Source organism: Gambusia affinis, linkage group LG01 (genome assembly GCF_019740435.1).
Source record: "Gambusia affinis linkage group LG01, SWU_Gaff_1.0, whole genome shotgun sequence".
NCBI lineage: Eukaryota > Metazoa > Chordata > Actinopteri > Cyprinodontiformes > Poeciliidae > Gambusia > Gambusia affinis.
In genome coordinates this window covers 30,257,521-30,282,580 of record NC_057868.1, presented here as the reverse complement: position 1 = coordinate 30,282,580, position 25,060 = coordinate 30,257,521, and the positions used below count along the sequence as shown (strand labels likewise).

At 37.0% G+C, this 25,060-nt stretch overlaps 1 protein-coding gene across 1 annotated transcript in view; it reads left to right on the top strand.

The window, feature by feature from the left end:
• LOC122829370 (membrane-associated guanylate kinase, WW and PDZ domain-containing protein 1-like) overlaps window positions 1-25,060 on the top strand; it is a 60,886-nt gene that overhangs the window by 18,367 nt on the left and 17,459 nt on the right. The window contains exon 2 of the mRNA XM_044113905.1: window positions 10,906-11,022. Coding sequence (XP_043969840.1) covers window positions 10,906-11,022 — 117 coding nt within the window. The remainder of the gene's footprint in view (window positions 1-10,905; window positions 11,023-25,060) is intronic.

Here is a 25,060-nt window from a genome sequence, read left to right as displayed (position 1 = left end):
ACTACAAAGGGAAATCTGTGGTTTGCAACATTTTAAAGAACAGATATTTTAAGCTGATGATTGCTTTTTTATGGGTTCATCATAGGAATGTGAATAGACATTACATCCTTGTGTATTAATCTTAATTAATTAATCTGAAACTGAGGATCCATCTGAAGTTGAAATGGCTCCTGTTAGGGATTTAGTAAATATTTGAAAGTAGTTTCTCAAGAGTGCTTGGGCAGATGAGACAACATTTCACCTGTCCAAGATGTATTTTAACTACATTAAATATATGACTGTTTGACAGTCATTGGTCAAGATGCAGGATACACCCCAAGTCTGATCAGTGCATCTGTACTCAAAAGAACTCTGGCTTTTTATGATTCTTTCTCCAATCTTCTCTATGTTGCGTTCCAAATGTCAGTATATTGTTTTTTTCACCCTATCCGCAGTCAGTTTTGATGAAAACTGAGATGTGGGCTTCACTGTAAATGAATCACATTTGCATTTTTGCTCCATCTGTCTGTGCTCCATTTCTTTTAAACTGTATGGAAATATATCGAAATTATTACCATCTCTTTCTGCCCCAAAGTTTTTTTTGGCTTTTTATTTAGAACAATAATGCTTAGTTGGCATTCTAAAATAATGCCTTTTCTTGAAACAATATTCAATTTCAACTTCTATTAGGCAGCATGCTAAGGCTCTTCACATGACAGATTGATTTAATAAATTCCCCTTTTGGTCTCTTGTTTGTCAGCTCTCTCCTTGCACATGGCTCTTTATATCTGATGGATGGCTTCATGTTTCAAACAGCTACCTAACCGTGGTGTTCCATATCCTGTTATTATAGTTTTAACAACATACAGACCTCAGAAATGCACTACCACTAAACTGGTCTTTTAACTCCGCTGGCTTGTTTGCGAACTGCATTAACATCATTCAGATCTTCTTCGATCACAACCCACAATTAGCATCCTCTGTGGACCTATGCTTCCTTTTCCATCCTTCATCCAAATGCATATAAACCATAGCTCAACTGTAATGGGATAATAATCATGTCTTGTGTCTTTATTGTGTTTCATCATATGAGCTAGCTGGTGACGACACTTTAAAGCCTGAGGTAAAAGTTTTTTCATACAGAAGAATTCCTTGAGAAGGGGGAGGTGAATCTCTTCTCCTTCTCATTGCTTGTGGACGTTGGGACCTCTGAAAGGAGTGCTTTAATGACAGAAGGGCCTTTTCTGTGTGACAGTCAGACAGGCAGTGACATTTAACGGAGGCAGCCAGTTAAAAATGATGGCACTCTTATGCCTCAGCTGTAACTCTATGTTTTCCATCAGTGACAGGAAGGATTCAGTTTGCTGGAAGCCTCAGTGTTCCTGCACGTGTTGACCCTGGGGGGAAAAAATTAGTACAATGGACACTGTAAAAATAGGTCTTTGTTTGCATTTTCTTTGGAAACATGGCACAAGAACTGTTTTTCCACACTTTTTAAAGCGATACCAGTGACTATAAATTGAGAGCCTGTTACAGTATTTGGAAGATGTTGAGTTTGGCATTGCTGTTTTGGACACAAATACTTTCCCTTTTTTGTCTGGTTTATTTTCTCTCTGTTTGTTTAGGATGATTTCCAAATGTTTCAACCTAGAGGCTTGCGTTGCTTCTTCAAGTCTTTAAAAACTGCACTAGCCTTCTTTGTTCTTGCCTTCTTTTTTCTTCCTTTAACATTTGGCCTAGTCAGCTTGCAACATGGAGAAAAGAGATTGTACAGCCTGGGTTCCTTTGGATATATTTAGCAATGAACAGATGCAGCGCACTGGAGCGAAACATACTTCCTCCGCTTGCCTTTGTGTATGCTTCTGTCTGTCTGTCTGATGATGCTTTTGTCTGTGACTCTTCCATCAAACATGTTTTCCCATCATGCTTTGCTGACACTGACTCAGCAGCACAGCAGAACCGGGTCAGAACTGTCCTGAACATGCCACTGCAACCAGAACCGTTCATAATCTGTTCAAAATAAAAGATGTTGTGTCAAAAACATGCACAGTTTTCTACCTTCAAAATTGCTTGTAGATTGTCCCTTGTGTTGAGGTAATTTCAAATGAAATGTTACTGAGCAGTAAATGAATCCGTTTGACAAAGATTCATCCCTCACGTACCTTATCAGGTTTTTACTAAATTTTCTTTCTTGTTTTCAAGAGATATGAATTTTAGATACTATCCATACACTTTAAAGCTTTAAGGGTTACTACTTGTTTTATTTTATATTTAATTTAACTTGTGGCTTAAGATATTCTGACGTTTTCACTACTACTTCTTTTGGACTAACTTGATCAGTTTAGAAATACTTTCCCTCCCAAATTATTATTGACTACTATACATAGAAAATGTTTTCAAACAGTCTTGTACCGAGTCATAGCAGTCTTACTTCTCAGTGTCTATGAAATCTGAATGAAATATATCCATTTTTAACTTGTTTACAACCACAGTGGCTCCCCACTCTCACTGCACAGATGTTCGTCCTAGTAAAAGTGCTCATTTAATCTTTTCTGTGTCACCCAAAAGTGGCCGCACATCCATTCAGTTAAAAAGGTGTGTGTCATCCATTCTGTGTTTACAATCATAGATAATGACTAGATTCAAGATGGTGCTGTTACAGATGCAATGTGTTCATCAATCTGTGGAAATATATTTCAGAAGTGGAGAGTGTTACTCAGAAGGCTCCTTTTGTGTCAAAAAAATGTATTTGGAAACTGCTTGTTCACTTTGAAGAACAAAAACACCAATTGGGTTTCATACTTAATTGGCTTTGAAACATGATGATAATTGGCCTTCAAAAATCCAAACCTTTCTGTGATAATAAAACTTCAGTTTCATGTTTATTTTTGTTTGAAGTAACATCAAATATATGCAAATTTTCAATTTTGAGCAGAGGAAATTTTTAGTTCTGCTGAGCACGAGCATGTCAGATGATAACGTTCCTGTTTTCTATTTGCACCCCAGCCTCACGTAAAAGAGGGATCTCAGTGAAAACAACATGAAAGGCGTTCTGGGTGTGGCTGCATAGAGGTAATTATAGCAGGAGGCAGGAGAGATGTGGTCCAGAGCTTTATACTGAGGCACTCTGTGATTATTTCAACTCTGATTTCAGGGCTCTATAACAGTAGCAAAGACAGCGCCTGCTAGAGGTGAGCGTGTGTAGGTGATGCTAAGCACACCACCCTCTAGCTACAATTTGTATGTGCAAGCAGGTCTATGTGTTTAATAGAAACACAGAGATTTAATTTATAATTGACATAAGTAAGCACCATGCTTAATATCATTACTGTTATATCTTCTGTATCAGCTGTCATAAAATCTCTCAGTTTGAGTAATGACTGTGTAATAGCAGGAGATTGTAGCTACTTTATCAGCCTGAGAGTGCAGAGTGAAGCCTTTCAGGGAGAACGGCAGCTTTTGATTAAATCACCTCCTGCCTCCATCTTGATCTTCACCTCTCTCAGACTGCCCCTCCTTACATTACTGGATAATGCAGAGTTAAATGCTCTCATCTGTAACTGTAGTGTTACATGTAGACTGACAGGATGTCCTGAGAACCAAAGGAAGCTCCAGAAACAATGGAATTTACTGTTGTAAGAACCAGCATTTCCAGTTCCTTCTCGGTTCTTATTATTTGAAATCAGCCCAAGGAAATACAATATTATTTGTCTCCTGAAGGAAATTCCTTTTCTTTGTTCTCGGTTTGAGCTCATATATATATATATACATTTGTCCTTGAACAGTAATGAGGGTTAAGCTTCTTGTCATATAAAATGAGCATGCTGTAAAAAGAAAAAGAAAAAAACAGACAATTAAATTAATAAAGTCAAAAATAAATGTTCAGATTTGAAAGGATAGCTACAAAAAATAACTAAAATACTCTGAGCATAGTACAAGTGGAACTGCAAATAAACCAAGATACAGGCCAAATCGTTGATAAGTATCTTCATGTGTTAAGCAAATATTTTCTCAGCAATGTTTACCGAGTCCCTATAGCTGTATGTATTGAGTCAGATAGTTCTGGAGAAGTAAAAACAAGTTCCAAGTGTTTTTGATTTGAATTTCTCCAGCACAATTTTAACTGTGCTGGAGAAATTCACCTGAAAAAGATTGATAGCAGACTGTGCATCAAAAATATTAATTTAAATAAAGAAGTGTTGATTTATTTTGTACTGAATTATTAAAATAGCAAGCATTAAACACATTAAACACTTAGCACTTGTTTGCTGTGCATTCTAGGAGTCTCTGGATATCAGAAACTTTTGCCTAACTTATTTTGTCTTGTTGCACTTTGTTTCATTGTGTTTTTTTATTCCTCTTTGTCAAGAAATGCTTCATTTGAGGTGACATAAAAATTAAGTAAATCAAGTTTAAGTTAAAATTTCTGACAAGATGAATGTTCTTTTCATTCTTGTCAAAAAATCTGAGCAACATATTGGGGTCACAAACAACTAACAAATACAGCAAAAGGGATTGTTCACCACTCATTGTTCTGAACGTTTGTCCTTATTTGGAACTTTGAACACGAGGTTTGATACACGAGGTTTTGTTTTGTAAAAGGTTTAGTACATGTGAACTGTGACAGAAAAGCTTTGATTTTAATTTGAAACAACTCTACTGTGCCAAAGGCCCTCAACAGACTGAAGGACGCAGACACAGAGGAGCCCGTCTAATCGGAAAGTGATAACAGACAGGCTTGTGAAATATCTGGGCCTTTACATTCTGGTTGAATTTGCTTTTACTAATATTTGAACCAGGGTCTAACCTGACCCAGACCTGGCAGTTGGGAAGGTCAAAGACAGGAAAGTGAATGTGACACCAAATTTAACAAAACAAAACAAACAAACAAACAAACAAAAAAACAAAATATATGCAAGGAATACATGCGTTATAACACTTTTTAAATGGAAAATCTGAAATATGTAGTTTGTATTTGTAGTTCACCTCCTGGAAGGTTTTGAATAGAGATTTGATCCATCTGTAGAATCCATGGCATGCTAAGCCAATGTGTCAAGAACAGACTGTAAGAACTCACAAACAAGAAAAGAAATATGACTCTTCTTTCTTCCAGCCATAAGAAGCAAGATTTCAAAGTTGGCAAACCTTAACAATCATGGCCCTAAATAAAATCTAGTAAAACCAATAAATTTCAAAAGTCACATAAGAAATAAATTGCATCAACATACAGTATATATCATTATGAATCCATCTGTTCTGTAAAGGCCTTGGAGGTTTGTTAGAGAACATTGCTAAACAAAAAGGCGTTAACAGAGTGTGTTCTTAATATGTCTGTGTGGCAGCTATTGAAGCACTGACTCCACCTGCAGTCCACGCCTTGTGGAGCTCCATCAGCCTCTTACAAAGGCTTTGCTTCATGACCCCTTTCACTGCTGCAGTTACTTGTGCAACTTTTTCTACCAGACTTTTTTTCTTCCACTTGGCTCTCCATAATGTGCTTGGATTCAGCATTCTGTGAAAAACCAGCAGCTTCAGCACTAACCTTCTGTGTCTTACCCTCCTACTCTCAAAGACTGTCTGATGGACAACTGTCAAGATGGCAGGCCATGAAAAATAAAATATTTCTGGGTTTAAAATTGTCCTTTATTGATTTTAATGTATATGCAACGGCATTTTTGAAGAAACCTAATTTGATGTTTTCTTTAGCTTTAAGCCATTAAAATTAACAAAGCAAATTTTGAAATATATTGCTCTTTGTGCAAAGAATCAATATATTCGATGATTTTTACTTTATTAATTAAATTACTGAAATAAAAATAAATATTCATATTGATTGTGATGCAGATATTATTTTCATCAAAAATATTGAAAAGTAAATCCAATAAAAAAAAAATAAAATAAACATTTTCATGAACATCTTAAAGCAATGTTTTATTTTCATATGTACTCCAAGTGAATCCACCTTCCTTGTCGTTCTGTTCAAAGGAACCTCAGAAAGTTTAGATTTTGAATTAACAGTGAACTCAGCCACTAGGGGGCAGCACACAATTATGACCACACAGCTTGAGACAGTCATTGGCTGACTCTGTGTTGCCATAGATACTCGTCTACATGAAGCAGACCTCTCAGTCATGAGGCTTAAAGACACAGAGGGCAGTGTTGAGCTTGAGGACGGCAGAAGAATCCCAATTAGCAGCTGAAAGGAGTTTTACGCACACTAAGCACACACACACAGGAAGCACACGTAGATGTGGACGTTTCCCAAAATGAAAGCCACTTCTGTTTAAGCTGTTTCTTCTACATACAGCCACGTGCAGATTTATTTCTTGAGTCATGATAGACAGGCAGCAGCGATGACTTGAGAACAGCTGCTGTGTGGTACTACAGACTGCAGCTGCTGATGTTTGAGGCAGCTACTCACATATGCTTGAGCTCTTTCTAGTCACTTTTTTGTTGTTTAAATCCTGTCAAAATGTTAATTATGTCCACTATTATGAAATTCCATCCAATTAAAACCACAGCTTCATCACATGGATGCGTTTTGTGCATGTTTATGTGGGAGGAAATGTGTAACTGTTTGTGTTCAGATGTTTGATTGCACTCAGCTCCCTCCAACCCCTCTTCTAAAATGAGACAGGGATGCATAACTAGATTTAAGGTTATGTAATGCTGACTGGAAGCATGGAGGATGTGTATAATCCACTCCTATTTGGGTTAAATCCATGCCTCTCTTTCTCTCTCATCATGTATATCTGTAAGAGGACAGCGGCCTCACATCCTCACACAGCTCCATTCTGCAGCATCAAGCCTGAAAAGCACCAATCCCTGCCACATGCAGTATTTCACCAGCTTGCTGCAAATAGTTCTTAGGAACCATCTCACATTGCATTAATATCTCTGGTGCATTATAGCCTTCTGATAGAGGAATTTTAGAGTTTTTGGTTCATTGTCAGCCTTCATTATAAAGTATTGCGTTATGAGGACACAGATGAATCTCTATCAGTTTTCACACCTTTTCTACGTGAACAGTCTTCTGTAGGAATATTATGTTTTAAGATAAACTTAAAAAAAAAAAACATGCATTGAATAAAATATCAAACTTAGAAATTGAACGTTGCTGTATTTTTCGCTTTTCTGTTGCAGTTTTATTGTTCTGCTTGCCAATACCAAAAGTGTTAAACATGGCTATTCCACTTTAACAAGTGTGTTGTTGTTTTTTTGCTTGCTCATTCAACATAGCATATTGAAATTACCCACCAGTCACTTATTTACATTGTTATTACATGGTTGTGTATCTGCCTTGCTTTTCAGAAATATGAGAAAATATGTCAAAAACGCTTCACCATCACTTTCCTTCACATCTAATACTACAACTTATCTATTTGTTCATAATTTTCAGATAAGATTATCCTAAACTCCTCCACATAGAATATCAAGTGATATTGATGGCTGCAGTCTTTTGTAAGATTGTTCCCAAATTCTGACACTGTCGATCAAAATGCCTTAATAAATAGGCTGCAAAATCTAATTAAGATATCTGGGTCATCTTTTCAATGCTGTATGTCTTACCTTTCAAACAAAGCCTTCAGTGTTCTTGCCAACCGAATCATGTCAGATTCAATCAGCCTGTCAAGTGAAGTCCCTCAGGGTTCTGTGTCAGGACTAAGCTACAAGTTTGCATACAGTGTATAAAAAGACACACACTCTCTTTTTTTTGTTCACTGTCAGAGTAAATTTTTTTCTGTTCCAGCTCAGTCAGGATTATTTGAATCTACAAAACATTACAGATATTATACGTTTCTTTTTTTATTGCCTTTCTCAAACTTTACGTTAGATTATGTTTTAGGCAAAGTAATAGGTAGAATTGTATTTTAAACTATATATTTTGACTTGAGTTAAATGTTGTGGTCAACATTTCATAAGCCTTTGGGAGTTGACAGTTTTATTAATAGGTGAAATTTTCGTCCATCATTCCTGGTAGAATTGTTGTCAAAGAGATCACTTTCACACATGCCTTTTTAGGTCTGGTCATAAACCTTCTATGGATCTGGAATCTGAGCTTTAAGATGGCCTCTTTGTTGACTTTATACCACTGTTGTCTGTTTAGAAGACCACATTTTTCCAATTCTTTAGCTGTTTTTTCCATAGTACTATGTATTTTATGTCTTCATCTTTGTGTGCTTTCACAAACTGTCATCTGCCTTTTTTACATTGGTTTTGAAGTAATGTTTTCTTCCTCTCTGGGTTGGCTCTCATTTCATATTGGTAGAGTGCTTATTGTGCTGTGGGTAATGACACTCTTGCCAGCAGTAACTTCACAAGACGTTGTGCTCATTCTGCTTCTAATTCACACATTTCACACCAAAATACGTTAATCCCCAGGACCCAGAATCCACCGTCTCCCTTAGCAGTATAAAGGCTGGAGATTACCAAGGTTCATAGAATGGCACATAATTCTTTGAACAGCTGAACTGGGACTTTTAGCCATCTGGAAATTGATTCGAATTTTTGCTTTTCATTTATTTGGGACTGCACCAATGATGTAATTGCTTTATAAGCGTCCGAAGGCTTTTTATATGCAACTTTTAAGCTAATTAACAGCATACCTGTGTCATCCAAGTATTTCTTGTGGGAAGATCAGTAAAAATCATCATATATAACAGGAACAGGATCTTCACAGATGGACATGGAAAACAGATGATTAGACCGCCACAAATTTCTTTGGTTCTGACTGTCGTATAAGATACTGGTGGAGCTTTTGTAAAGTTTAGTGTTGTAATAAATATAAATTTATTATTATAATCTTTAGGCATATCTAAGAGCAATGAAAATGGATCAGATTTTACATAAGCCTTTATCTTCACAACCAAAAAAAAAGCAAAGTCGCAGCACAGTGGGGTGATTGTATTACCTGATCCCCACAGTTCTAATCCACATAAATATTGAATATTTGATGACTTTCTCATTGATGGAGCATGACACCTGGGGGGCCCAGTCAACGCTCACTTTGTGTGCCTGCAGGAGGAGGTCATTCCTGACAAGGGTGTTTATCTCTGGGAAAATGTCTGAGCCAGGAAATCTGACAAGAAGATGAGTACAAATGCTAGCAAACGAGTTACATATTTTATCCTTACTTGTGGGTGGGTTGTATAAATCAAAAGGAAGCAGCAGAGAATGCATTTATAGAAACATAACAGAAATGTTTATTTATGTTATGTCTTTCCAGTAAAGAGCGAAACGAGAGAGAATGCTGTTGTATCTGTTTTCCTTTTAACAATTTGACTTCTGCTTGCCTAGCAGGGACCGTAATCATGGTCGTCAGCACTGGCTGGTTGCTAGGTAACAATTACCTGACTGTGCTTTGCTTGCACTGAATTACACACAGTGGGCTGGATGCGTGTGTGTGTTTAGGAATAGAAAAATGTAGCAACGTAGAATACCAAGCAGTGTCTCGACATCTGGGCAGAAATATTTCAAAGCAGGAGAAGATTTGAATTTGGCAATAATATTCTTAGGCTGAATCTCATTCAGCATTTTGTTATTGTTTACAGCACTATTTAATCTTGTATATTCTATATAGTTTTGTTTTTTTATTATTCCTGGATGTTTCTGTCATGTAAAAATTTGAGACCTCTTCAATGCATTTTGTGACACAAGGTGCTTGAGGATACTGGTAACAAGCTGGCACCCTGGCTAGCTGGCTAGCGTTTCTTACATTTATCACCAGTTAACTGAATGACTTTCATCTTCATCACTGGTTCACTTCTATTGCCAACCCATACCAGGCTAAGTGCTTTCTGTGCTACAGTGCATTGCTGCATCCTGCTGTATGGATGCACATTTTTTCTTAGTCGTTTACAAAAATTTACTGTGTTCATCTCAGTGAAGGAAGCAAGAAAGTAAGTAAAATTAAAATCTGTTCAATAAATAGTCTTGGGAAAATATATTATAAATACATAGCACAATTTTCAGACTTATTTGTATAGAAATGTCCTTGTTCTTCTCCATAATTTTGTGCTACTTTGTCTATTATACAAAATACCACTGAAATAGATTCAAGGTTGTGATGCAGAAAAAATTATAAAAAGAACCACAGATTTTTACTGTTATGCAAATTTTGATAAGAGAACTTTAGAAAATGGAAATCCATCACTAACCTTCCAATGAGGAAACTGAGCAGACTTTGTTATCCTGAAGCACAGAAACCAGAGGAAACTCTTCTGCTGGGATCCCAGGCCGACAAGGGGACATGGCACCTCCCCCAAGAACTGTCTGCCAGCTCTGGCAGACATGGTGATATATTTGGAGATCATTAAATGGTCCTAAATGAGACCCTGGCGAGAGAGCGAGCTCTGGCCATCTGGCCCCATTGTGAGCATCAGAGCTCTGTTCAAACTCAGTCAGCAGCAAACACACATATGATTGGGTAAATTCTGGGTGTGCTGTGCAATTTTATCCAATCAGAGTAACTTTTAGTGAGTCGCTGCAACCTGTTCCAGTGAGTGAACCATCCTGTTGCATACTGTGTGTCTTATTGATGTGAGGCTCAAACGCTGAACATTGTTTTTGTTTCTTTTGATTATTATTATTTATTTTTTATCTGGGATCTTAGCAGTGACACATTTTCAGGCTTTTTGTTTGTTCTGTTCTGATGTTTTCCTAAAGTCATGAATCTTTATGAGTTTGTAAAATTCATAATGTTTAATATTGTAAGAATTACAGCATACATCATAAAAAGTTTAATTATTTGCACTCGTGAAAAATGTTCAAAGAACAGGGAATTGCTTACAGACACTAGTAGATAAAAAAATTCTGACTGTATTATTACAGTCAATTGCTGTAACCTATTAGCAAAATAAAATTACCTTCTTAATTAAAGTTGTTTTATTTTAAACTTCAGTTGTTTTTTCTGATTCCTTTTTCCAGGTCACAAGCTCAATAAAGATCTGAAGCACTTCTTGAGCTTGAGGTTTCAGAAAACGTCACCTGACCATGAGTTGCAGAAGACTATCCGCGCCAATTTATATCGCCATGCTGTGCCTTGTGAGTAAAATACCTGACATCATGCTTTAACAAGAACATCTGAGTGGATAAGAAAAATCATTTGGCATTACACGATCATAATTTACACAATGTTATGCTTCTTTGCCTTCTTTCCTATTTATTTTATCTTTGTCTTTCAAATATAATTCTTTAATTTTGTAGTGAAAAATCATCTTGTTCTGATTCATTTTGCTTTCATCACTAAAAATAATCTTTAGTACTTTAAAACAAGAAAAATTCTAAGCACTGTCTAAATGCTTTGTTAATACTGCCCATAAAAACATTGTCCTGTTTACAGAACTAAAGCAGTTCCTTAAGCTGAGTGATTAAATAGATAAAGAATAGCTTTAAACCAAATATTTAGAAACCAGCCAGACTTCCTAGCTGCCTAATACTTGGATCCGAGTGAAAAGTTCAACAATTCTCAGTGTTTTTCTAGAGTACTTCTAAGTGTTTTGCTTGCTAAGTGGAAGCCAAATCATCACTCACCTTAAAATGCAGTTTAACTCTGAATGAACTAACATTGATGCTGATAGTTTACAAATAAAAATAAAAACCGAATGAAACATAGGCATCTTTGTAAAAGCACTTGCACTGAAAAATAAAGATTTCAGTACTGTTAAGAGCACCAACATAGGAAAAAAGCACTCCCAGAAAGCAACATTAAAAGATTAATATCCTCCAGCTTAGGAAGTATTTATGGCCCAGCCTAGTGAATTTAATAAAACCACTGGCATGCCAACAACACTGTGACTGCTATGATTTAACATCAAACTCTTATAAAGCCATATGATGCCTTTTACCCCTTAAGAGTTAGCAGTCAGGATTACTGGTGTGATACAACATGTAACCTGGATTCTATATGCTGAGGTGTGAGATGAGTGACTATTAATATAAGCTAATTTTTGGGCATTCTGGCAATATATGTCTTCCAAACAGCTAAATAGCTTTACTAGCTCTGGAGAAGAATTAGGGTACAATATAATTTTCATGCATAACCATTGATTTTTCAGTCAAGATTTTCCTTGTACACATTAAAAAATCTAAATGGTTTTACTTTTTTGAGGAACAAATTGAATTATTCTCATTCATCATTTATTTCTTAAAGGTAGAGAACATCATTGCACTAAATATTGATTGAAATTGTTAGTCATGATAATATACAAGAACGTTTTGGGAGAAATGTTTGGACTCTGACACTACTCCATATTAAAAGATGTTCTAGGTCAAATTGACCCAGGCTCTTTGCTGCTCCCCCTCAGAAATGAACATGCCAGGACGGTTATGGATCATTTTAATTTCTTTGGACCTTTGATGTTGCCATTGCTGTATTAATTAGTAAAGATAGTAATCAAATGTTTTAATGTTCTTACCAATCATGTTTTTATGATTTAACCAAGCAAATGAAGAGATCAACTCAGTTCTCTTCTCTGTTCAAAGTAGGATTTGTTTACTGTTTTGCATGTACCTGGTTATGACTGCACCTTAGGAAAATATAGTTTGCAAATGGATGCAGTTTTACTCTCTTTTTCGCTCTTGATCGAGGCCTTTTTACTCTCAGTCTCTGTGCTTCTTTTGCACTCAGCCATGTGACTGTTAAATCCGCCTCTCTGTGAGCCTCCCTCGGTGCCCTGCCTCGGATTATAATGTTCTGATATATTGAAAATAGATTCCTGCCTGATTATGTGATAAACAACTCCAACTCTTCCAAAGGTGACAATTTGACAGATAGATTTCTACATGCTGAGGACAAACTATGGAGTCAAGAGCACATAGGCTTGAAAGTAATTCATGAATTAAAAGGAAAACAATTGGAGGACATTAGCAGTCCCTGTTGCTCATTAAGGTTGTAGAAATCTAACAAAGGAAACATTTAATAATCAACTTGATGGCTGTTACTTATTAAATACCTATGTTTAAAGCTTCTTTGTTTCTGAATGAATTGTTGGACATCTGATCGGACTCTGTACTTGTAAAATTGTTAAACAGGACTTCATTATGTAGTGTTCCCATGAAAAAGGTTGATGTTTTACTCTACCTCTCAGTATTTTTGTTATCCCTAGCCTGAACAATAACTAGATTCTTATAAAGAATGTCAATGGGCTTTTCAGAAAGAAATAGTTAATATCTAACTTCACCATAAAATTGTAAAGAAAACCAAACTGAAAAAAAGGCACACACATTGTATTTGTGTCATCCCAAAACTGTACAAAATTGTAGGGATGTCACAATAATGTTCCTTCTTCCTTCAAATATGGCGCTAAAAATCAGTTGTTTTTTAATGAAACTCGCACTGATAAGCTGTCTAAAAAGTTTATTTAAGGTTATTATTTTTATCTTTTTATCTTTTTCTATATAAAGTATACTGAGTTATCTTAACTTATATTGGCTTATATGGAGTTTATCTTTAACTTCACTTAAATTTTTTTTTTTTTTTTACAAAATTCGTTTTCCATTCCACCTTATTTTCTTTGTTGGTGACCTACAATCACTGTTGTTGTTGTTGTGTCTTTTTTTTTCTTTTCTTAAAACACATAGACACATGCAAATTTGTTCTTAGCATGACAAGGCAGAATGATAAAAGTAGTCAAATAAAAGCCACACGTCTCTGGCCTGTGTTTTCTTTGTCTCCGTCTCTTTGTGTCTCCTCCCCCTCTCCTGAGTGGATCTGTTGTTCTCTCTTGCAGTGCTTGACTCAAACAGGTGCTTTTCCCTGCACCATCAGCTGATATAGATACTTTTTGTTTGGTCATTTCACCTAAGCATGTCCATGAATGTAGCGTTTATATGAAGGACATCCTAGAACACTCACCCTCCTCTCCTTTTCTTTGGCTTGTTGCTACAGATGGCCATTGTTATCATGTGCAGCAAATGTCACGAACGATAGGGAAGTCTTTCTCTCTTTCTCTCTTGGGATTCATTTCCTTCTCACATCTACAGCTGCTGCTTGTAGATGAGGGTTATCTCTGCGTTATCCCAGGGTTTGAACCACAGAGTGAACCAGTCCTCCCTCCCCCCACCTGATCCCTCCCTCTGTCGCTCTCCTCTCTTCTTCACTTCAAATCCTCCAAGCGAGTGTCAGCGTCCCTGTGGCTTGGCGGTGGCGGCTGCCTTTCTCCGTCTCTCTCTGTCACACTCTAGCTGCTCCCGCTGTCTCCCTGCCTCTGCTGTTCTTACTCTTCATCACCTCTCTCTCTCTCTCTCTCTTTCTCTCATCCTCCCCTCCCCTTCTTGCTGTCTTTCACTCCCTCGCTTCCTTGTTTTCCACTCCATTGCCGATCTTGGGGAAATCATTGTGGGAGACAAATTTCTGTTTGCCGCTCACACAAAGTAAGGGATTACTGGTGGATTTTTTTTTCCCGGCTCCAGGCTCTTTTCAGCATCCAGGCAAGTGGCAGCTCCTTATTGTATTCTTCTCTCTCTCTCTCTTTCCTCTTTCTGATGCTCTCACCATCATCCACCATCAGCCTGTGGTGTATGCATTGGTAAAGAGTGTTTGTGTGTGTGTGTGTGTGGTTGATGCTGTGTATATAGGCTAGGGAATCAGGGATGGTGGGAGTAGGGGTGGGAATTATGTGAGGGGAGAATTATGTGAGGGGGGCATGTACGCTCGGAGCAGGCACGTCCAACCCAGAGGGACAGATGGCCAATAGCCCTGGTGCTTTTTCCTTTTTGCTTTTCTGATTCACCCTGCAGGCTTTGTATAAGCTTCACTAATACACAGACATTCTTTTCAAGAAGCAAGACATGGCCGCTCTCCTTAGCTGGAAGAAGGGCTAGCAAGCAGAGGCAGGGAAGGTTTTAAGATTGGAGAGAAGAAGGGAAGACATGAGAGGGGGGTCATCAGCCTTGAATGCGGGGAGGTCAGGTCCAGATGCTGCCCAAACAAAAGGGCTTCTCTGAGGGGGAAGCGTGGCACTCGCCATTGTGTGTCGCTGCATTGCAGGGTGCTGCTGAGGAGCCTCATGCTAATGATGGCCATTCATTCTAGTAACGGATGAGTGGGCCCCAGCTTCGGTTCCCCTGCTTTTCAAACATGCACAGTTCATATTTTTGCTCATGTGACCAAATAACACACAGTTTGCTCTGTCAACAGTGAACGAAACAAAAGCATTTTGGCTTGCAGAGAAGGCTGGGCAAGCAGTGTTTTACATAGCAATGGTGTATGAAGACAAGTACAGACTTTCTCTGTATGTGTTTACGTGTGTGTGTGAGAGGTTCGTGTTTTATGAGTAGGGTGATTGTCGAGCAATATCTATAGCTGTTTGTGGATATATATACACAAAGGAACATCATCTGTCACCATTAAATTATTCACAGAATATATGTAGGCCATTATAACCAGAAATTGTCTTTTTTGTTTCATCATCTGTGAGGTTGGCTTGTCAATTGGCAGCCATGGAGGCGGTGGTCTTTGATGTTGTTTTGATATTCCCAGTCTTCGTCCAATCCCACTTGAAAGGTATTTGAAGGTAAATCCTCCATAACCTCTTCCTATGCTTGAGCACCTGGAGTTTAGGACAAAACTGCACCCTCGTCCCAGTTTCTGCAAATCAACTTAATTAATCTTGATGCTGACCCACCGTGATTATGCGTACAAAATGTAGCTCACAATAATGTTGATGTAATAGATCATCCTTATTCACTGTGCCTCATCAAGCGTTTCTGGGATAATCATCCTTTGATCTTGTTAATGCTCAAGTGAGGATGTGTAGATGTTTGACAGGCTCTCCCCAGTTACTCAGGTCAACTTAAAACCATCAGACTGCAGCTTCTGCATACTCACAGCAGACCTGAGCTAATTTAAGTTTAATATACAGTAAGGGAGCCTATTTAACTGATTAAACAGTTAAAATAGGGCTAAATTCTGCTCCCTGTTCATTTTCTTACTGTAAGATTTTTTTAGTTAATTTTATTTTAGCCTGTTAATGATGGTGCTGATGATGGCCCTCCTTTGGAGGTTGAAGAAATTAAGTGCTTTAACTCACGGAGTGCACAAATATCCTCTGTTATGGTCCAGTCTTGTGTGTGAGGGTCTTGTGATGATTTGGACATGCTTGCTGTCCTAGGAAAGAGCAGCTAACTTGCATTTTAGCTAGCCTGAGTGCTTCCAAGCTAGAAGAGATGCTGCTTCATTAGGTATGCTTTAGCTTTCTTTGCTGACATTTGTGTTCATGTTGCTGTTGTGTCTGAGTTTAAATCACTCCCACTCCTGTTGATTAATATATATTTTTTCCTTTTTCTCTTGGGGCTTTTTTAGCTCCACATTGACCTCTAAAAGCTGAAACTAAAGCCAGAGCTAATAAAATCTACTGTAACAGTGGCACTACTGCTTGATTTAGGAGAACAGTTAGATATTTTTGCATTGAGTAGAGAACCATAATCTACTCATACAGAGCTAACAAAATATCAAGGAAACATTAAAGGAGTAGTGCCCCATGCTCCAGATTTGTAAACTAACCTTAGATAATCTGCAAATCGGCTTTATGATTAACTTTACAGTTTTTTTTTCCAAGAGAAAAAAAAACGGCACTTGTTGATTATGTTGACAATTTCTAACCTGTAGTTGGTTACAATGAGAATCTGCATTTAAAAATTTTAATCATGTTTATGGTCAACTTTTCCAGATACAAAAAAGTGGCTTATTTTAGACTCACTTTGCACCATTTCACAGTTATTTTGGGGATGTTTTGGAAAACTGATGACTTAAGCTAATCATTGTCTAGTGCAAGTAAAAATTATAATACAGTATGTCTCCAAATTCCTGCCTTCAGAATCGGTCAATCTGTACTTTCAGTTTTATCTGAGTCTAGAACTACTTGTGTAGTTTTGGTTGTTTTATAGGCAGAATTTTATAAATTCTGTGCTGCTGCCAGTATTGGTGAGGATTCTGTTGCAAAAGTCATTTTTAATCTCAGTGGGATTTTTCTAGTGACTTAAAGGTTAATAGTATTACCCACAGTGAGGACAAAATGGAGCTACTATTCCCACTTTGACAAACTGTGATGTATAGGGCTGCACAATATCAGAAAAATCTATAATTACGATGCTGTTATTGAATATTGCAATAACAATACTGATTAAAAGGATCATCTTAGTTCTATTTATAAACTTTAGCACCAAAGTCATTAATATATGCGTCAAGTGTGCTAATCGATAGCAGTGAAAGTCCATCGAACAGGCCAAATATATTTTTCAGTACCAGAAGAACTTGCAGAAATCTGGTTAGTTATTATAAGAAGGGTTGAATGGGTATACTGCTAATGAAGCCTTTTGCATTAATTGTTGAGATGGATGCAAATAATTCTTTCAAAATGCAATTTTTCAATTAAATAAAAAGTAAAAAAAAAAATAATAATTCAAATCTCAAAGTTGATGCTCCTTTTACATTGTCTATATTACCTTTTTGGAGATGTCTGTCTCATTTTCGAATGAAACAGTTTACATCTAAATTTCTAAGGAGTATGACTTAGTTTTTCAATAGCATACAACTATATTTACATTTATTATGACAGTGTTAAATATAGTTTTGACAATTTTTGTAATTGAACTATTTGTCCCCAATAGTCCAAGTAATCATTAGGGTAGCTATCTTGTCAATACATAATTTGCCAGTATAAGAAACCGGTTATAGTATAGGTTTTATTGCATCTGCTTTAAAAAAAAAAAACTCCATCCAGCATTCTTAGTTTCATCTACCTCATGTATATCGATTAATTTCAGCAAGGTCATTGTAGTTTACTTTGTTTAGTTTGATTAATATGACAATGAGGACAAATAAATAACATTTCATTGTGTGACTTGCTTTTCGAACAACAAGTCTTGGGTTTTATAAAGAAACTGTCTGGGTACCATCTTATGCCCTTGCAGTTACCGGCCTGTACTGTCTGATTACAAGACTTCTTCGACTTTGCACCGGGTTCTGAATCTCTGGTTTCAACAAATTCTGGTGAATGCCAGACATTGACCACCAGTTTTCTGTGCTTTGTACTAAATTATTAGGAATTTCTATCTTGTGTTGTCTTGAACTGTCCTTTTCTTACCATCTGTTGCACAGTCCATGTCTATTGTTTGAGCCCCATTTTTATGCCCTTTGCTCCCCTCTTTAACCCTGCTCTTGCCCCTCGAGGTTTTTATTTATTTATTTTTTTTATTTCACTGTGGAGACTTGCACACTGCTCATTGTTTATCTAAACAGACCATGTGTTAGGTAATGTCAAGAGTCTATATTTATGACTAAGAAAGTAGGAGATGAAGGAAAAGACAGAGGAGAGGAAGGAAAGAGAACAAGAGTAGGAGGGAGGGAGGCAGTGGGCGGGAGTATGCAGGGGGTTCTGAGGCTGCAGCCATTGGCCTCAGACAGGAACCGGAGTGTGAATAGCACACATTGGCTTAGCCTCTAAGCTGGGCTGGACCTCTAATTTGCTCTGCTTGTGGAGCTTTGAAGAAAAACGGCAGCTGCCGACTCACCGCCAGCCTGAATGAGCTTGTAAACTGGAAGCCTGTATGGGTGGAAAGACAGCTGCATGATCCATGGATGGTTTTGGATGGGGAAGGAAAAGCCGAGTCAGCCTGCTCGGATTTGTCGTTTTGAAATATTCCATGGATTAGCGTAGAGAGGAAGAGAGCAGAAGCAGTGACGTTTTAGAGGTAATTCTGACATTTTGCTTCTTCTCATGGGAGTGATGCTCTGGCTTCCGGGATTAGATTGGTTGCGATGTGGGTGGGGAGAATATACGGATACAGAGATGCAGAAATACATTCAGGTGTAGAGACGGCTGGAATCAGTGCTTACGCAGATTGTGATTCAGTATTCATATGTTTCGATGTGTTGCTGTGTGCTTCTGTGATGATGAGGGATCTCATCATCAGAGATGGTTAGATGGGCTGAATTTAAACACTGATGTGTTGACACACTCGCCTGCTGTTGGAGGACATTTTTCCCTGTTGTTAGCTCCTGCAGCAGCATCTTTTTCTTTATTTTTCCTCCCCATTTGCCCTACATTTGTATCTCCTTGAGTAACCCTCTTCTTCCTCCTTCTCAGCCTTAGATTTCCCCAACAAATAGTCTTTCCCATGAAGATGTTAAATTAAAAGCCTTTCTATCTTTTGTGCCATTGTACAAGATTCCTAGCTAACGATGCTTCAGACTGCATGTGCTTGCCCACTATTCATTTTCACCCCCCCCCCATTTCTCCCCCCATATTGAAAGGAAGGAGGGAGCAGTGAGAACAGCAGGAGAACAGCGGCTGGGCTCAGCTGTAAGGAGTGTTGTGGCGCGAGCTGAAAGAATAGCCTGTTGTGTTGGGCAGTAGCAACATTTTGTATCTGGGTTTTCTCTCCCTTTCTAATCTCCCCTTTAATGGCAATTCCATTATCTTTTAATTCAAAGAATCACAAGGAATCTGCTAGAGGTCCATTTTGTAAAAAAACAAAACATATAAAACAGGTTACATTAGAAAGAAAGCCACACTTTCCGTAATCGGAAACCCAGGTAATGTTTGTTATATTTAAATTATTGTGCCAAAAAAGCACCTCAGAAATAAATCCTAACATATAACATTCAGCTGAACAACTTAAGTTGAGAAACATTTTTCTTAATTTCACAAATATTTTTTTTTTCTTTCAGTCTAGGCCAGTGTGTACAGTCATACACAGGGGAATTCAAAGTGTTTTTCCCAAAAAATACAATATATGTAAAGAAAATTTAATTCAAAGCAAGAAAAACATTAACAAGAAAATGTCTACAAGTTAATCTGGTAAAGTAAATAATATGTTTAAGTCTTGGTTAAAGCTATAGGCAAAGGTTTTTGCTCCTCTTAGAGTTTCAGGGAGTTTTTTCCATAATTTAAGAGCATAGATACTAAATGATACCTTGCTTTGATTAGTTCCAAACCTGAGAACAGTTATCCTATAGCCTCAGAGGTCTAAGAGTCGTACCTGCTCAATAAATATGACATGTACTTAAAATGTATAATATTACAAAGACTAAAACTGGTGACTAGTGTAATATGATCCAGGACTTTGGGGGAGCTGGAGCCACCTGATTATTATTATTATCATTATTTAAAAATTAATATAGAAAATAAAAGCTTGCACTTTTGTGTGTGTGTGTGGCCATGCGCGTGGATGTGTGTGTGTGTATCTTATGTGGACAACCATTTACTCCAACAATGCTTTAAGTGAGTAGTAAACAGATTTAGTTACATGATACAATTTTATTTGATTCCATAATGGCAGGTTTCTTCCTCATTTGTTTTTCAGCTGTTTTAGTCTAGTTGAGTTCTGATATCTAGTCTTATAGCTTTGTGATAAAATAGCTTCTGATTTTTATGCATTGGTGGAAATTATGACTTGTGAACTTCTTGATATGGGCTTCATGACTGTTCATCCATGTGGTTTCACTGAAAGAAACCATAGTTAGAGGGAACAAATAGATGTACAAAAAAATGGCCAGAAAATGGAGGCTTGATGAACCCCAGACCTTTGTTTGATTAGATCAATAATTGCCAAATGAAACCAAGTAGTCCTGGTCTGCTAATTAAGATTTCAACCAATTCCAGACAGTACCAGACAATCCTGTCTAATTTTTCAACTTATCATTGGTGTCCAATGCAGGACTGATGTCAAGAAATGGTTTAAATATATTCCACCTTGAACTCCTCAAGTGGCATAATTTCTGTTTCACTTGTTTCAAATTTTGTAAAAAAAAAAAAAAAAAAAAAAGTCTACCATTAAGCACCTTTTGCTATGCAATTAATAATCGGTGAACTGAAAAATATTATCAACTGATCCCCACTACACTAAGTTGATGCTAAGTCAAGCAGAAAGAGTTGAGCTTTTCACATATTGATGTTACAGTATTTTTAGCTGCAGATTCATCCTTTGCTACAAAAGTTCAAACATTCACTGAAGAAATGCTATGTTATTACATTTTAGGAAGAAAATATTTATTTATACATTGAATTATTTGTTTGTTTGCATTTCTAATATTGTGTAATATAAACTTAAGTGGTAAGTAAAAAATCTGCAGAATGTGTCAGTTTTATTTATAGCTAGCGATTACGAACATAATCCTGCATCCCTAGCTTAATTGCTAAGGTTTTAAGGGCCTGTGGAAAATTACTTGAGTGAGTAGAAGAATTAACTATCTGGTATATTTCATATGCAACACACTTGTATATGTATAGTTGTTTAAATGTAAATAGAAATACAATATTCTCTCACAGAGAAAATAATGTATACAAGAGTTTATCAGAAAGACAAAAATCATTCTATTGTTGTATGTGTTGCATTGATACCTGGAGAAGAAATTTAGCTTGGTTCAGCTTGTAGGATGCTGCAGCTCAAATGGCAAACTACAACCAACTGAATATCGCTACTTTTTCCTTCAAGAATAGTGACCACAAATAACACAAAAGGTGCACTGGGGTGTAAGGGGCAGATGGGTGAGGGCAGCATGCAGTGTTTTCATTAAAAGTGTTCATTCCAAGATAATAAGTATTGTTACGTGATTTTTTTACACTTATAAAAAATGTAGTAATATGTCCTCAATAGCACTGCTTAGATTTTGTCCATTAGAGTGAAATGTGTTAAACTGAAAGTTGTATGTGCTGTTCATTGAGAGGTTTTGGGCCACCAGAAATTGTAGTAAAAGAGAGGTTGTGAAAGATCTGCCAACATTCAATTTGTCTTGCGTCATCATGAAACAGAATAAGGGATTACAGATTGGTGTTGAAACTTCCCCTAACCCTGTTTTAGTTCTTTTGGACTACTTCAGCATGGTGTGCTCCTAACTGCACCTTTAACCATAGGCAGGATCTGGAGCGGAGTGGCTATTTGCTTAATCATTATCTAAGGGCCTCTCCTACATTGATTTACTCCCTGTTCTCTTCGTAAATCATTATTGGCCAGCATCTCCTTTAAACTTGTATGGAAGCACTAATTGAAGCCAAGCTGTCAAAGTGTAATATTTAGTAACATCCCAAGGTCTGTCAAGGTTTCACGTAAATCAAAAGTTTGTACAAAGTGGATTTAAATTAATTTTTAATTTATGTTTTGACATAAGCTGCAGCTTTTCAAGAGAAAACCATTGCCTTTTTGCTGGGAAAATTATTATTTTTGTCATTTGAAGCTTTGTTAGCAAAACAAAAGATTTTCACAAGTCATCTTTTCCAGTTTATCTTGTAAGTCTTTAATTACTCTCATTTCATGAATGTTGTGTAGTCCACCATTAACACTGTATTACTATGGGTTTTGACATCCAATCATGTACTCCTTTGTCTTATGAAATTGACATTTTCACAGGAGAATATATAATATGCATACCTGTTTGAGCATTTAATTTTTTTATTTATTTATCTGTGTATTTATTCCGACTATAATGTTATAATGTCACATATTGCTTTTATTTGAATACCATCAAAAATAGAACAATGTATAAACCTAGGATTTTCCTTCACCATTACATGAGTCAAGTTTCACGTCTTCAGAGCACAACTTCAAGTGAAGTCTTTGAGTTCAAATCAGGTCACAGATCTTTGTTTTTGTCACTTATATGCAACTTCAGTCAACATCTGAGCCTTAAAGAGATTTATTATTATTATTATTATTATTATTATTATTATTATTATTATTATTATTATTATTATTATTATTATTATTATTATTATTATTATCATTATTATTATTATTATTATTATTATTATTATTAGTGGCTCCTTTGCCTTTAATTGACCAATTGAGATAGTAGAAAACAAAAAAATCATATTAAAGATGAAAAGCTAACAGCTAGCCCGGCTGACCAATTCATAAGAATAATTTGAATTGTTTTAAATTGGCAAAATCAGATAAAACATGGGCTTTTGTCTAACTAGTTGTTAACTTTGTATTGCTGTTGTGATTTATTGACTTCTCTAAAAACTCTGGCAAGGGAACTAATACTGATAATGACCACAAAATCAAAACTATCCCTTTAGGTCCCGATCTGTGTCCTACACCTGAATCTGGAGGGTACAAATGAAGTTTGGTTAGTGCAAACACCAGGTTGAAAAGCTACTGAATCAGGTTCTTCTTCGTTACTCACATTTGTAACTCCAATGCCTACTTCAAGCTTCAGATGCATTTCTCATATTACATCTGTTAATTATTGTTTTAGTGACTATTTCATAAAATGTCTTTGATCTGTTCCAAATATGTCATGTTTTTGCTCTGGAATCAATAACCCAGCCCCCTTCTTGGCCAGTGCCCTTATATTATAATATTTGAAAACTTTCAATTTGAAAAAAAAAAAAAAAAATTTACATGAGCATGTCTGAAAGGATTTGTCCCTGTGACGCCATAATGGGTGGAAATGGCCATCTTTACGTAATTTGTGGTTGAGACACTCTCTTCTCTTGACCAGTGTATTAAGGGACTGCTTGTGTAGACGAGGCCTTAAAGTGCTGCTTCAATCAATGTAGCTCTGATAATTGGCTTAAAGGCCCAGGAGAGTTCCCTGCTAACTCCCTCTGCGGCTGTTTGCCGTCTCTGCTCCTGTTCAGCTGTCTTGCCCGAGGATGTTCACATATTTTTGGTTTGTTTCCTGTTTTCACAACACATGTTCCGCATCAACGCAAAGCTTCTGTTTATTCTGGAAACACATTCTAGTTTATGCTGGAGTTATGATTTTAATGCCCTATTTTAAATACACAGCATGTTTCTAGCTTTCTAGTTACGCACCAAAATGTTTGTCCAATGCAAACCTCTGGCTGTTTCTGTTATTTAAATAGAACTGTTTGGGTTTTTTTTCTCTTAAGGAAAATACCAATTTTCTTACATTAGTTCCAATCCCTTCATCTAAGGTTAATCTCACTCTCAGGTCAGTTCTTGTTCTTGTATGCACTCCCTGCCATGCTCACACATAAAAGCAGCAGGGGTTAAAACAGCAGATGTTGCATGTGTTTGTGTGTGACTGCAAATGTGTGTGTCAGTGTTAGACAATAAGTGGAAGCTCCCCAGACCATCAACAGCAGGAAGGCGATGAAGGGTATCAGATGGCAACATAGTGCTGTCAGCGCAATGTCTATTGTTAACACTTTGGAGGGCAGTTTTCACCTGGATATAAGGATGTGATTGTTGTTGTTATTTAAATTAGGAACAGGTTTCTGTCTCTGTTAAAGTAGATATAAGATTAGCTTTCATTGTCACCATTGGAGCTTCATAAAAGGGAGCAAATGAAGAAATTGATCTCACCTATTTAAGTTATTATTTCTGACTTAAAAATGTCTGAACTTCCAACACACCATTTCATGATTTGATGTGTAGTTATATAACACATAAATAGAAATAATAGTTTGTCATTCAAGAGTGAAAATAATTTTCCTGCTTCCATCATTGCATAATATTAGTCTAAACATCATAGAGGGAAAAGATAAAGGATCTGCGTGTGGAACATCTGAAATGTTGCAACATATTCTCTTTTTGTTACCAGGAGAAAAACAGAACAAAATTGAGAGCACTTTACTGCATCTCTGTAGTTGGTGGGACATAAAAAACATTTACATATTTATAAGATAAATCCCCCAAGGCTCCTCGGGTCTCACCAGCGTACAGAGGTGACAGCACTGGTGGAGAGCCTGTGGCTCTGCTGAGGTGTCTGGGAATCTCGGGTTGCTTTAATAGTGGGTTTTAGGTCATCTGAATTGTTAAACTGGTGTTCGGCATTTTCCTTTTGACAATACTCAAAAAAGTCTCTATAGTGAAGGACGTAGGTCAGTTAAGTTTACTGGCCATTTTAGCACATATATTAGGGTCATTAAAGCAGGTATTTGGTCCTTTTGGCAGTGTGCGCAGATTCCAAGTTTTACTGGGAATAAAATCAGCATCTCCTTACAGCTTGTCAGCAGAAGGAAGCATGAGCTGCTCTAAAGTTTTATGCGAGACGGTTGTAGCACTCACACATGACATTGCATCCAAAATCATTACTGACTGTGAAAACTTCATCCAGGACCTCAAGCAAGTTGGATTCTGTGTCCTTTCACTCCCTCCGTAGAGTCTG